Source organism: Chrysochloris asiatica, unplaced genomic scaffold (assembly GCF_000296735.1).
Source record: "Chrysochloris asiatica unplaced genomic scaffold, ChrAsi1.0 scaffold00028, whole genome shotgun sequence".
NCBI classification, from domain to species: domain Eukaryota; kingdom Metazoa; phylum Chordata; class Mammalia; order Afrosoricida; family Chrysochloridae; genus Chrysochloris; species Chrysochloris asiatica.
Window position 1 is genome coordinate 13,267,908 of NW_006408546.1, and position 14,796 is coordinate 13,282,703.

The 14,796-nt window shown below is 37.6% G+C and overlaps 1 protein-coding gene across 2 annotated transcripts in view; it reads right to left on the reverse strand.

Annotated features, from left to right (window-relative positions):
* The window catches only part of STAG1 (stromal antigen 1), a 469,676-nt gene extending 455,245 nt beyond the window's left edge, over nucleotides 1–14,431 (reverse strand). The window contains exons 1-2 of one of the 2 annotated variants that reach the window (XM_006846604.1): nucleotides 14,359–14,431; nucleotides 5,226–5,328 (exon numbers count right to left, since the gene is read on the reverse strand). In XM_006846604.1, coding sequence (XP_006846667.1) covers nucleotides 5,226–5,328; nucleotides 14,359–14,387 — 132 coding nt within the window. In that variant the 5' untranslated portion in view covers nucleotides 14,388–14,431. The remainder of the gene's footprint in view (nucleotides 1–5,225; nucleotides 5,329–14,358) is intronic. The other variant, XM_006846603.1, reaches the window with a different exon arrangement.
* Nucleotides 14,432–14,796: the final 365 nt, after the last annotated feature.

The following is a 14,796-nucleotide window of genomic DNA, read 5'->3' on the forward strand; positions in this document are numbered from 1 at the left end:
ACAAGCAAGTTGCTTGCCCAGGAGCCATCAAAGCAAGTGGTCAGTCCCCTCAGGGCAAACGCCCATCAAAGACTAAGACTCAAGGGGAATACTCGAGCAGACATGAGTTCTGACTGCTAACCACGTTTGTCACCAATAAGGGGGAGTGAGGGAAAACCAGCAATAAAGCGGGGAGTGAAGATCTAACACATTTAATACACTCCTATGAATCTCGGTGGAGACCTGGTTGGCCAGCAGTATGGCAAGACCTGGGGACTCCTGAGCCAAGTCAGTGACATAGCTACAAAGGACTAGAGTGGGGAGTGAAGCATCAAGCTGATAAGAGGGAACAAATCTTTATAAGTGAGGATCAGTCCCACCCCACCCCCTTGATACACAGCGTACACAGGGATGGCAACTTGGACATTGGCTACTCAAAATGGGAGCAGCTACAAAGGCAAGAAGTTACTGGCTTATAAGCTTTTCAGAGGGATCCTAGATCTAGAGGGCACGGAGGAACGTAGAATCTCCACTGAGTAGTATCCAATCTGTCCAGGCAGGGCTGATGAAAGGAGATGGAGATAGGACTCTTGTGGTACAACAGTGAATAACTGCTATCAGGACTGACTGTGAGGTTTGGAAATGTAAAGGTAGATAGTCGTTTTGTAGCAAGAGGGGAGTGGTTCACTTTGAAGTCCAGGAGCTGAGGGCCCTGGGACCATTAAGGGAGAAGAGCAGAGTACAGGACCCTACCCAGAGAAACAGTGATGCCAGAGATGGAGGTAGAGACGATGACGTGCAGAGATGGAGCGGGTGGGGACTTCAGACCCAGAGAGGGAGAGGAGCTGTGTACTGACGACCGAGGGGCAGGTTTGCGGGGTATACCCTTTGGGTGTTTGATGATGCATGGAGGGGATTGCAACCACAGTAATGAAACAATATACGAATAGGATGAATGTAAAGCTAATGTTTCCCTATGTAAACTATTACCATAATTCACAATAAAACATTTAAAAACAAAAAAGGGTAATAGATGGTATTAATATAGCTACAGAAAAAGAAAACATGTGTCACTCTACAATTGAAAACTGCACAGAATGAAGCCAGTAGACAGAAAACATCGAATCATTCTTCGGAACAGTTATCCTCTGCATGACTCAAATCTAATTATCCTAACAATTATTCCTGTCAATATCAATTAATAGCCTGGAATTCTGGCATCCTTAAGAGAGTTTGGGAGTTAAGATTTTCGCTTTGCCAATTACTTGTTGTGTGTTACATAAAATTATCACCTTCTAATTGTATTTTCTACAATATAAACTGCATATAAAAACCAAGCCAGTTATTTCACAGTCAGTTTCAACTCATGGTGAATCCATATGTGTCAGAGTATAATTGTTCTTCAAGATTTTTTGGAAATACAAGATCAGGCATATCTTCTGAAACACCTTGCAGTAGGCAAGTGAGTGTATAACTGTCCCTGCCTCCTGGGGTCTCCAAACTTCATATAAGACCTATCTTGCAGTACTCATGTTGAGGGTTAAATGACAAAAAAGCATCACAATAAACAAAGCCTGTAATAGATACTCAGGAAATTATGTTGTCTTATTTCCAAGTTAAAAAATATGAGACTGAAAGTGTTAGGCTGAAATAAAAATATGCATGTGAACTATATTTGCATGTATGAGTGTGAATATAGGAAGTGACACTAACTAATACAAGTCGCAAGAATGTCACTATGCTACATCATAGTCAGTATTTTTCAGTTCCATAAGAGCTGAGTATCTATATTTATCCACTAGATTATACAGAAATAAAATAAAATCATGCTTCTTACCAAAGAAGAGCTAAGCATTTGAGTATGCAGACTCCTAACCAACAAGGAAAGCACAATATTACAGGGATGTAGCTCTAGACACACTAAAATCAAATAGGTCCTAACAAATAATAAATTCTTTTAGAAGGGGAAAAAAGGCTTTCTTGAAGGAGAGAACACTTAATCTGACATTTTTAAATAAAGAATTTCAATTGGGGATGAACCAATTCAAGCCAAGCAATCATGTAGCTAGTTCATGTTCCTAACTGCAAGAAAGTATAGCCTTATTTCCAGTTTTGCAGATATACTCTAAAAATTTCAAAGAAAGTAATGCAATCCAACTTTGGTCTCAGAACAATCATATGTCAGTAAAATGAATTAGAATTGTCTCCAGTTTCCATATTCAGGACTCTAGGTCTTATCACAGACAGTTCTTTTAAAGAATACGGTACTGCCAAAGACTCTACCAATAAAATGTATTATTAAAAGTGACTATATTGCAAGTTTTTTTCTAATTAAATAAATATGGAACTTTTACAAAAGCAAGTGTACAGCAAAGTGGTATAGGTTGCACCTCAATGTAAAGGAAAAAAATTTTCCCCACCATTGGACCAATAAACAACACCCAAATAAATGCAGAAAAGATTGAAGTTGTCAAAAACTTCATTTTGTTTCAATTAACCATCAACACTTATGGAAGCACAGTCAAGAAATCAAACAACATATTGTATTAGACAAATCTGCTGCATAAATGACGTCCTTTTAAAGTGTTGACAAGCAAAGATGCCAGTTTGAGGACTAAGGTGCACCTCACCTAAGTCATAGTATTTTCAATAGTCTCATATGCATGTAAAAGTTGGACAGTGAATAAGGATGATCACAGAAGAATTGATACATTTGGGTTATGATGTTGAAGGAGAATACTAAAAGTACCATTGTTGTTGTTGTTAAGTGCCATCGAGTTGGGTCCGACCCATAGCGACCCTGTACAGGGTTTCCAAGGGTGTAAATCTTTACAGGAGTAGAAAACCTCATCTTTCTCCTGCGGAGCGGTTGGTAGTTTCAAACCGCTGACCTTAAGGTTCGCAGCCCGATTCGTAACCACTACGCTACCACAGACTGCCAAAATAACAAACCAGTATGTGTTAGAAGAAGTACAGCCAATAGGATCTTTGGAAGCCAGATGGCCAGGCTTCGTGTCTCATACTTTGGATGTAGTATCAGGAGAGATTAGTCCCTGGAAAAAGAATGCTTGGTAAAGTGGAGGGTCCAAGAAGAAAAGGAAGACACCCAATGAGATGGACTGGCACAATGGCAGCAGCAATGGCCTCAAACGTAGCAAGGATTGTGAGGTTACTGCAGGACTGAGGAGTGTTTCATTCTCTTGTGCATCTGATCACTATGAGTTAATATTGATTCGATGGCACCTAACAACAATAGAAGTGTTGGAAAACTTCTTCCATCCTTTAAAATCTTTATTTTAAATAAAGGTTAAGTCTTGAAAAGTAAAGGTTACAGAGTTTCTTTGAAGCTTATTAAAAATTCTTGAAAACAAGTAAATACAGATTTATATTCATCATGATTCAAACCAATAAACTGTATTTAAAACTACTGTTACATTAATGAAATGATTATAAAAATTTAAATAGGTTACATTAATTACTTAATGTCTTAAATAACATGGGGAATTAAAAAAAAAAAAAAAAAGATATGGACAGATTGCCCATGACTTGATAATCAATGAAGTAGTGTAACAGAGATATAAAGTTCATTATAGCATTGTTGTTGTTTTTAAGTGCCATCAAGTCAGTTCCGACCCATAGTGACCCTGTATAGGGTTTTCTAGGAGCAGCTGGTGAGCTTGAACAGCCAACCTTGTAGTTCAAACGGCTTTGCAGTCTGGTGCATTGACCCACAGCACCACACAAGTATTATGACTCCCAATATCATGAAAAAAACAAACAAACATACAAATAGCAAATCGTATCATAAAAGTTAGTGTATATTTATTACAGAATGCTGTGGTTAAGTGCCACTGAGTAGGTTTTGACTCATATCAAACTTGTAGCAGGGTTTCTGAAGTTGTAAATCTTTGTGGAAGCACAAAGCTTCATCTTTCTCCCATGGAGCAGCTGGTGGGCTCAAACTTCTGACCTTGTGGTCCATAGACCAATGTTTATTATAGTACAAAGCCACTGTATTCCTCAGAGTATAAACTCTTGCTGTTAAGTGTCTTCTAATTGGTGCCAACTCATTAATGACCCTATATAGGGTTTCTAAAGAGCTCTGATAGCATAGTGGTTATGAATCGGGCTGCGAACCACAAGGTCAGCAGTTAGAAACTACCAGCTTTTCCATGGGAGAAAGATGAGGCGTTCTGCTCCCGTAAAGATTTACAACCTCAGAAACCCTGTACGGAGTCTCTGAGTCGGAACCAACTCCATGGCACATAACAACAACAACAACAACAACACAGGGTTTTTAAGGAGTGACTGGTGAGCTTGAACCAACCTTGTGGTTCAAACTGACTTTGCAAGTTTAACGCATTAACCCACAGCATCATCCCAGGTCTCTTGGTCAAATCTATACTACTGTCTCTGAGAAAGTATGTTGTTGTTAAGTTCTGTCGAGTCGATTCTGACTCATAATTACCCTGTATAGGGTTTCCATGAAGTAGCTAGTGGGTGTGAACTGCTGACCTTGTGGCTTGCAGTCCAGTGCTGATCCTCCAGCGCCACACCAAGAGTTCCTCTGAGAGCATGTTGTTGTTGTTAGGTGCCACCGAACTGGTACCAACTCACAGCGACCTTAATGTACAGCAGAACGAAACACTGCCCGATTCTGGGCCAACCTCACTATTATTGCCACGCTTGAACTCATTGATGCTGTCACTTTGCCAATCCATCTTGCTGGGAGTCTTCCTCTTTTTCTCTGACCCTCCACCTTACCAAACATGATATCGTTCTACAATATGCAGCCTTAAATTACATTACGATTTATGGTATTAGAATACATAAAGACATCCCTCAAAATATGAGCTACTTTGAATTCTTCTAAACTTCAAATTCACATGTCACTGTGATTATATTTGGAGATGGGTTCTAAACACCAAACTAGTAAAAACAAAATGCATGTCTATAAACTAATGAGAAACCAGAGTTGCCTTTGAGTAGCAGAGAAGTCATAGCTATAATTTGTTTCACGTTAATTACCTTCTTCATGTACACTGTTATCTACAAGTTTTTAAAGCAAAAGAAAAAAATCTCCTTTTTCTGATCACTATTTAGTCACTTTACGAAATGAAAAAAATTATAAAAACCTTTGTAACAAAAATGAAAATTATTAACAGTAGAATATACAAACAGATCATGTGAAGCCAATTTACTTGACAAATCGTTATAGGAACAAAGAAGACAAGCATAATACATACTGGAGGCCGGCCAGGACGACCCCTTTTTCTTTTTCCTTTGACCTCTGTTTCTTCAAGTTCGCTGCCAGCATCTGAATGGGCAGTAGTTTCATTAGTTGAGTCCCTAGAAAATGTTATATTATTTTAGTGATCAAATTATTAAACACAGCACAGCTCTGTTCTACTACTTTCCTTACTTGTTCCTATATAGCTAATCAGAAATGGTCTATACAGGTCCTATTTTTTAGACAAAACAAATAAAAATAACGTTGCTGTAAAGTGCCATCAAGTCAGTTTCGACTCAGTGATCCCATGTAGGTTTTCTGAGGAGCAGATGCTGAGTCTGAACTGCCAACGCTGCAATTCAAACCTACCACGCAGTCCAATTCATTTATCTGCAGCACCGTACCAGAACTCCCCAAACAAAAAAAAAAGGTAAAATGTATCTCCAGCAAGAAATGGAAAATAGAGGTGGGGAGGAACAACTGTGAAAATGATAAGTGCTATATAAAATATAGGAAAGAATAGCTGCAAAATAATTCTTCAGTAAGAAGTATAAAAGTGAAAAGTTATACTTCTATAAGTATAACTTATAAAAGAAGTTGAGAGGAATCTTACTCATTTTATTAATCATGAAAGGCAGTGAGTATGCTAGTATATGTTTAAAAACTAGCTCTTCAGAGAAAAGCACATAAGTTTATTATAAATTCTACTTTATGTATAGCATACAATTTACAAATAAAACAATAAAGCAAATAATATTCCATTGTAAATTTCACATAGCCAAGATGTTGTTGGAACTTCATGCACTACTTAACGGTGTGAGCAAACTTCTTTGCTGAATCAAGTAACAGATCTCAAATGCCAGAAGAATATTTTAATTTTTTGTGTTATTCATAATGACTGTAGGCCTGGTACACCTTTAATGTTAATCAGTATTATTAACACTTTCTTAAATCTATATACAATCATCAAAACAATAACTCTAGCCATAAAATGCAACATTTGCTAATTTCCATAGTATAAATTATTTGACCAATTTAATAGGAATCTATAAAAGTGACATTACTACATGTGGAGTTGGGAAGCAAAAAGTAAATTTTCCTATCATACAGATAAAATAGATAAATATCCTCAATGGCATAAATAATAGTAATAAGTAAAATACTTAGAAAGTGATATATTTTGAAGCATCACCATTACTTTTAATATAATTTACTTAATTATTTGTTGCTGTTAAGTGCCATTGAGTTGGTATCAACTCATCAACCCTGTATAGGGTTTCTAAGAAGAGGCTGGTGAGCTTGCGGTTCAAAGTGACCTTGCAGTCTAGTGTATTAATCCACAGCACCACTCCAGGACTCTTACTTAATTATAAATTTGTATAATTAAGCTTCTTATAATTGCTGTGTTTAACCCGCTCACAAAATTCCTGAAAATTTAACAATAAGTTCTTGTATGCCATTAAGGGCTAGCTCCTACTTAGTACTGAAAAGACATATGAAGTATGAACAAGAATGTTTTCCATAAATTCTGTATGGCAAGTCAAAAAGTATTGCTACTACAGTTTCAGTGCATATATGCGTAATAGGCTAATTCCACAAAAAATGTATTTAAATATGTCTGCAATCAGTAGATGGCTTCAGACGAGTTCTCTCAATAATACACTTGTCTTAAACTTATTAGGCTGAGTTGAAAGGAAAAGTCCAACCAAAAGAGTGGTGTCCCAAAAGATCTGCATTGGTAAGAAAAGAGCCAAGACGAGTTGTGCCTAGTAATCTTTTTCATCAGGACAATGTACTCACCTCTTCATCAAGGACAGAAAGGGCTATCCTAAAAGAATTTCATTGGGAAATCAAGATCAAGTCTTGATTTTTTTCCCCTACAGACTTCCTTTTATTTCCCAAACTCAGGACATTTCAAAGGAAAACAATTTGAGTCCCTTGTGGATGACAAAAGTGCCATTTTGACAGGGTATAAAATCGAATATCACAAATTCTTCAGGAGAGGTTAGAAACAAAACCGTCTGAAGTTTTTATCAATGAACAAATGGTACTGACATGATCAGAGACCTTGAAATAAGTAAAGATTGGACTTAATTTTAGATGTGTGGTATATGGTAAATTTGAGGTGATATTCAGAAAGTACCACCAGGAATCTGCATTAACCTTCAAGTTACAGGAAGAGCATGCAGAAATCTGGGTAAACCCACTGTTATTATTTCATTTTTTTAAAAAAGTTCATTTCATTGCTGCCACACTATTATTCTTCTATCTCCTTGTTGTTGTTATGTGCCATGCAGTCGGTTCCCACTCAGCGACCCTGCACAGAGTTCCAAGGCTGTAAATCTTTACGGGAGCAGAAAGCCTCATCTTTCTCCCACAGAACAGCTGGTAGTTTTGAACTGCTGACCTTAAGGTTCACAGCCTGATTCATAACCACTATGCTACCAGAGCGCCTTTCTATCTCCTTAGTCCCATTTATCTTAATGTCAATGCTTTGAAATTCAATCCTAAAGAATCTCTTATTTTTTTATCCTACATTACCTTGATGATCTCATCCACTTGATATGTTACTTCTAAGTGATTTAAATAACTTATCAGATCTGACCCATTTCAGACCTCTAATTCAGAACTTTTCACTGCATGCATGACATGCCTTTCTAAATGTCACTTCAAATTTACCATATACCAACATCTAAAATTAAGTCTAATCTTTACTTATTTCAAGCTTTTTGATCATGTCAGTACCATTCATTCATTCATTTATTAGTTCAATGCATAGAATGCCTTAAATTGCTATACAGATTGATAGAATTCTATCAATCTTTCTCTTGTGCCTCTTGTTAACAAGTTCTCATGAATCATCCTCAGGATAATTTTGTCTCCAATTCTTTCCATTATTTTTACCATGATTAACACTACCTGAAAATAGCCCCAACTTAACTCCTCACTTTATCCATTACCCCTGTCCAAGCCATTCTAAACACGATTGCCAGTAACATTCTCACAGCATGTTACTTTCCTGATTGCAAATCATCAAAGGCAATCTGGGATTCAAAACTATAAATAATACTAATCTGTTTTAGGACTCACCACACCTTCTCATAAAGTGCCATACTGTAAATATTTTAGGCTTAAGTCATAAGATCTTAGCAGTTGCTACTCAAACCAGCTGCTGTAGCATGAATGCAGTTATTGGCAATATGTAAATGAATGGGCTTGAGTATGTTCCAATACTTTATTTATAAAACAAATAGTCTAACTCATGAGCAATGATATGTCTATTCCTGAACCAGTCTATCTTATTTGTCTCTAATTAAGAGCAACAACAATAAATCACAATTCTTTATTACCTCACAGTCCAAATAACCATGATCAACCTATCATGAGTGCCAGGCATTTTATACATATTATCTAGAATATGCACAAAAACCTTGCGAGAAACATAGTATTGCTCCAGTTTCACAAACAAGGAAACAAAAGTTATCAAAGTTTGATAAACATGCCTATGCCCACAGTTGCACAACTATGAAGTGGCAGAGGTCAGTTAGAACTTATGGGTAATGTGAATTCCCTATTTCCATGTCAGGACACTGAAATAAAATATTATGTTTTGTATTTCTCCTGTGTGCACAGTGTACTTTTTTGATAAATCTCAGTTCCAGCATGTAAGTGACCCATTTATGAAACTAATTTGTACCTGAGAAATAATTACTGACAAAACAGCAAATTACAGTTTATTTCTAACTGTAAATTGCAGTCAGTTTAAAAGGTGACAGACAGCATCCACAAATAACTAACACACTACCATTAGTGTGTGTATGTGTGTTTAATTACTAGAATACATAAAACTCTTTTAAATTAGACATTAATTCAGTAAAAATGGTATTGACTGTACTTTACCTACTCTTGGACTCAATCTCAGGTTTTTCTGCAGAATACTGTTAACAGTTTCACCAATACCCTGCCATAAATATTGATGTTTTAAAATAGATATCTAAATATAACCCAATGTCTATATTTAAATTGTAAATAAATGGGTGTTTTCTATAAAAATACATAAATAAAAATAAGTACCTAAAGAAATATGATATTCTTGTAAGCAATGGTAAGTACTTAGGTTGTTTCTATTTGTACTATTAGAAAAATAGAGCAGTAATAGTTATTTTTGCATATGATCCTTGGTTATTATTAAAGTGCTGTCAAGTCAGTTCTGTCTCACAGAAGACAATGTGTAAAGAGTTTCTGAGGATGTAAATCTTTGCAAGAACAAAAGCCTCATCATTCTCTCATAGAGTCGCTGATGGCTTGAACCAGAGTTCAACTTAGAGTTCAACTCAAGTTGAACTTAGAGTTCGCTGTCCAATACTTACCCTACAGAGCCACTGTGCTCCTTCTCACTCTTGATTTTGTTGTTATTGTTGTTAAGTGCTACTGAGTTGGTTCTGACCCATAACGACCCTGTACGGGGTTTCTGAGGCTGTAAATCTTTACGGGAGCAGAAAATATTTCTCTGAGGCAAGCACTGTGGAAACACTGGGCTAAGGAGTATGCAAATTCAGGCTCTGATCAAATGTCCCTGAAAATCGCTTATGTTCATATTTATTAATCTATTAGACAAAAATTAAGAGCATGATTTTACCCCTAAAATGTTCTAAATTCTGTTTCTCCATCTTCGTTGTAACTACTTTAAGTCAAGCTACCATTGTCTCTGACCTGGACACTGCAACATACTTCCTAAGTCTCTATGCTTCCGGTGCATATGCTGCACTCAGAGTTCTACTCTAGGATTTTTAAGTCCTGTTTATATTTTTACTAGCACTTGTGTAATGTTCAATGGCCTGACCTTCTAATCAGGCAGATATTGCTATCGTTGTTAAGTGCTGTTGAGTTGGGTCCAACTCACAGTGACCCTGTATAGGGTTTCCAAGGAGCAGCTGGTGGGTTTAGAATTGCCGACCTTGTGATTCACAATCCAGTGCTAATCCTATAGCATCACACCAAGAGTCTGTCGGACACACAGACAATAGATTTGATCTATTAAATGGATTCCTAAATACCGCATGGTCATACAGAAATCACTACAGTAATATGAAGCATTAAAACAGGACAACTCTACCAGGAATGGATGGCAAATGGAGCTGGCAAGTTGATATCTTATAAGCTTGCCTGAGATAACAACCTGAGCTCAGGATATGAGTGGAAATGGGGTTACTTCAGCAATGCACTCAATACAAGAGAGGCCATTAGAGGATGCCTACTAGATAGATCCCTCTAATTTTCAGTACATCTGAAGACAATAGAAATTCTTCCCAAATCCCCTTAGATACTTTTTCTTTTACCCCTATATTACTTCAATTTCTTTCTTCCCCTGACCTGAAGCAGTGGTCTTGGAGTGGCACTGCAGGATAAGCATTGAACTGTAAAGTTGCTTTGAATCACAAGGTTGGCAGTTCAAACACAACAGCTGCTCCTTGGAAACTCTATATAGGACCGCTATGAGTCGGAACTGACTCGAAAGCACTTAACAACAACAACAGCGGTCCAAGGATCAAGGTTGCAACTGTGAGCTATTGGGAATGATTCCTAAACTATGAACATGAGTGGAAGTGCTTGCTAAACTACTATTGCTACTGACATTTGAGAATATGACAGTGGCCAAATCTAAAATTCCATTTAAAAGTACAAATATGTGTATAAATGGAGAAAAAGAAAAAGCCAGTTGCTGAGGGTAAATGAATGACACTACAAGGGTTATGCAGTAAGGGAAATACAAAAATTATATTCATGTCTCAAAAGAGACTCAGAGTAAGAAATATTTTCTCAGCTCAATTACAACAGATTCCTAAAGGGTGAAAGCCAAGATCATTTCTGCTTGCAGAATCTGGCCTCACCCTGGGAAAACATTTTGGCCACATGATATGATAATAGAATGGACTAACTAGACTGTGACTAAGAAGATAAAGCACTAGACTGCAAGGTTGGTTTGAACCACAAGGTCAGTGGTTTTAGAAACCCTAAACAGGTTCCTATGAATTGGAATCCACTTGATAGCACTTAACAACAACAACAAAATAATAAAACTAGCATTCCTGGGCAAATGCTGGGAAACTGAGTTAAAACCAAGGAGTTCTGGTGTGCTACTTTGGGTTAATGCGCAGGACTGCAGAACCCTTTGAACTGCAAGGTCAGAGGTTCAAACTCACCAGTTGCTCCTCAGAAACCCTGTACAGGGTTGCTGTGGATCAGAGCCCAACCCACGGCACTTAACAACAACAAGGATGCAACCAAACAGTTATAGATTAAAGAAGAAAAAGAAGTAACCCTCTAAATGTTAAACCTATAAAGGGGATAATAGTTAAGACCAGGAGGTGGTCTGTAACTCTATCTAAACCATTTGGTCTTTTTCATTGTTTCCTGAGACAACTCTAAAGCCTTGGTATTTACTGAGAAACTGAGGTGCCTTTTCAATCTAGAGCTTCCATGTCATTCCTTGTTTGGAAAAGATTCCTCTGACTGCTGAGTATTAATGCTGCCTCCTTCTTGTTTGTTGGTAAGTGCCAACTCATAGGGACCTTGTATGGGATTTCCAAGGAGCAGCTGGTGGGTTTGAACTGCCAACTGTGTGGTTTCCAATTCAGTGCTGATCCTACAGCACCACACAGAGAGGTTAATTATGAGTAATTAATGAGGCTCCAGATTTTAGACATGGATGCTCTATGAGCTCTAAGGAGCTCTGGTAGTGTTGTTGTTAAGTGCCATGGAGTTGGTTCCGACTCATAGCAACCTTGCACAGGGTTTCCGAGGCTATAAATCTTTAAGGGAGCAGAACGCATCATCTTTCTCCTGCAGAACCATTGGTAGTTTCGAACTGTGGTCCCTGAGGTTAGCAGACTGATTTGTAACCACCCTTTCTTTAAATACAACTTCTATGTAGCTACAACCTGATTCATATTTTGTGAAAGAATTATTTACTGAATGGTTAAGAACTAGCAGTGTGGTAGGAGCTAGAAATAAGGCACAAAGTTGAACATAAAACAGTAAAGTACAGTTTAGGAACTGGCTCAGAAACAAAGAGGCTTATAAAATAGTATATTAAGTATGGTACTAGAGAAAAAACCAGCACGCATTATATGAAGACAGGAAGGTACTTATTTCAAGTTTAAGGGGTTAATGGAGTCAAGCTGTAGGCATTAACCTCAGCTAAAGATAAAGGATCACAGAGTTGGCCAAGTAAGGATCTAAGTGCACAGGCACTAAATGCAGAATAAAGATAAAGAAATAAGCACATGGGGACAGCCAAACTCGGTATTATGGGCAAATTACAAATGAATAATGAGATGTGAGGTAAACTGGTAGAAAGGGATTAAATTTTTTGTTCTATATTTAGAAAAAGCATGGTAGTGGTGGTTTCTCAAGCAGGGAAGGGATTTGAACAGCTTTGTGCCTTAGAGCTCTGAAAGAAAAGTAGAAGAACAGGAGATCAAGCTAGTCTCGAAAAGATTTACAGTCTCAGAAACACCGTATAGGGTCACTATGAGTTGTGTATACATCATTATTTACCTCTGTCTCACTTAGCCCACGCAAACCTGCCTTATTGTTTTCCCATCTGCCTTCTTCCATTCTCTTCCACCTTCTTGTATATTGCCCTGCTCCCCAGCACCCAAACTATCCTGTGTCTATTCTCTAGCCTGTGCTCCCTCCCCTCACCCCCCAACCCCCACATTCTATGGGTTCTTTTCCTTAGTGTTTTACAATAGTGGTCCTATGAAGTAATTCTTTTGTGACTTACTAATTTCACTCAACATGTTGTCCTCAAGGTTCATCCATATTATGCGGTGGCTTGCAGCTTCCTTGTTATTCTTCAAGGTAGCATAATACTCCATTGTGTATATTATCCATTGTTCAGTTGATGGGCACTCAGGTTGTCTCCATCTTTTTGCTACTGTAAATAGTGCTGTTATGAACATTGGTGTGCATGTATCTACTCGTGTTATAGGTTGTATTCCTTGTGGGTAAATAACAAATAGAGGACTTGCTGGATCATAAGGTATTTCTATTTCCAAACTTCTGAGAGAGCACCATATTGCTTTCCAGAGAGGTTGGACCATTTTGATTTCCCACCAGCAATGCAGGAGCATCCCGGTCTCTCCACATCCTCGCCAGCATTTATTGTCGTCTACTTTTTTGATCTTTGCTGTTACTGCTGGTATGAGGTGATATCTTATTGTTGTTTTGATTTGCATCTCTAGGGGCTAGTGACCGTGAACATTTCTTCATGTTGGCTGCCAGGATCTCCTCCTTGGTGAAGTGTTTTTTGTTCATGTCCTGTGCTCATTTTTTAATTCTAAAATTACACCTCCAACAAATTCAATGAGAGGTCACCAGGAATACTAACATTTATGCCCTTAAATTACCTTTAGAGTCCTGGTATGCCAATGAAGATAAGCACTGGATTACTAACTGCAGGGTAGGTAGTTCAAACTCACGAAATACTCTTTGGAAACCCAATATAGGAATGCAATGAGTCAGAGTCAACTAGAAAGCACAACAACAAATTACCTCTGGCAACCAGAAACACTGAACAATCTCAATCTCTGGGAACAGAAAGAAACTTAATAAAGGAACTTGGTGAGGGGGGTAGGATAAGAGTACGATATAGGACAGGCATCAACAAACTAGTTCTGTAAAGGGCAAGACAACGATTAATTTAGGCTTTATAGGTAATGTGGTCTCTATCTAAACTACTCAACTCTGCTACTGTAGCAACCATAACAATAAGTGAGATTCTGTTCCAATAAAACATCATTTGCAAAACAAACAACAGGCTACATTTGGAATATAGGTCATATTTTACTGACACCCCCAATAGACATTAACACCTTACTTGCTGAATATAAGAGAACATACTGAGATTCCATCATTAATAGATATGGAAAGCTATGGCAACTCTACACCTTAATACTTCTTTGATTTGAAATATTATCTCAATATCCAAGGACCCATGAGGGGGGCTTCAAAAATTCATGGAAAAATGCCATTTTCCAACAAAGTTTTTGAAGGCCCCTTGCATTTGCGGTATCTCATCTAAGAGCATTTTCAAAAAGAAAAACATTATATGTATTTTTTTAAAAGAAGACTACAATACTTACTGTAACACTGGTAACTCTGAAGTAATCATTGCTGGAAAAAGGTCTATCCACAAAGGAGCAAAAGGATGGTGTGTTGAACTCAAAACTTCTAAAACAACCTCAAAGGCAATCTGTTAATGGGGTAGAAAAAAACAAAAAAACGACTATAAAATACCAGAATATACAGATTACAATTTGTACTTTTTGTTGCTGTTAAAAGGTGCTGTCAACTCGGTTCCAACTCATAGCAAACTAGGTACAACAGAATGAAACATGTCCCATCCTTACAATTATTGCTAAGTTAGAGTCCACTGTTGAAGCCACTGTGTCAATCCATTTAATTAAGGGTGTTATTTTTCAATGATCATATACTCTACAAAAAAATGATGCCCTTCTACAGGGACTGGTCAGTCGAGATAACATGCCCTAAGAACCAATCCTCGCTTCCAGGGATTCCAG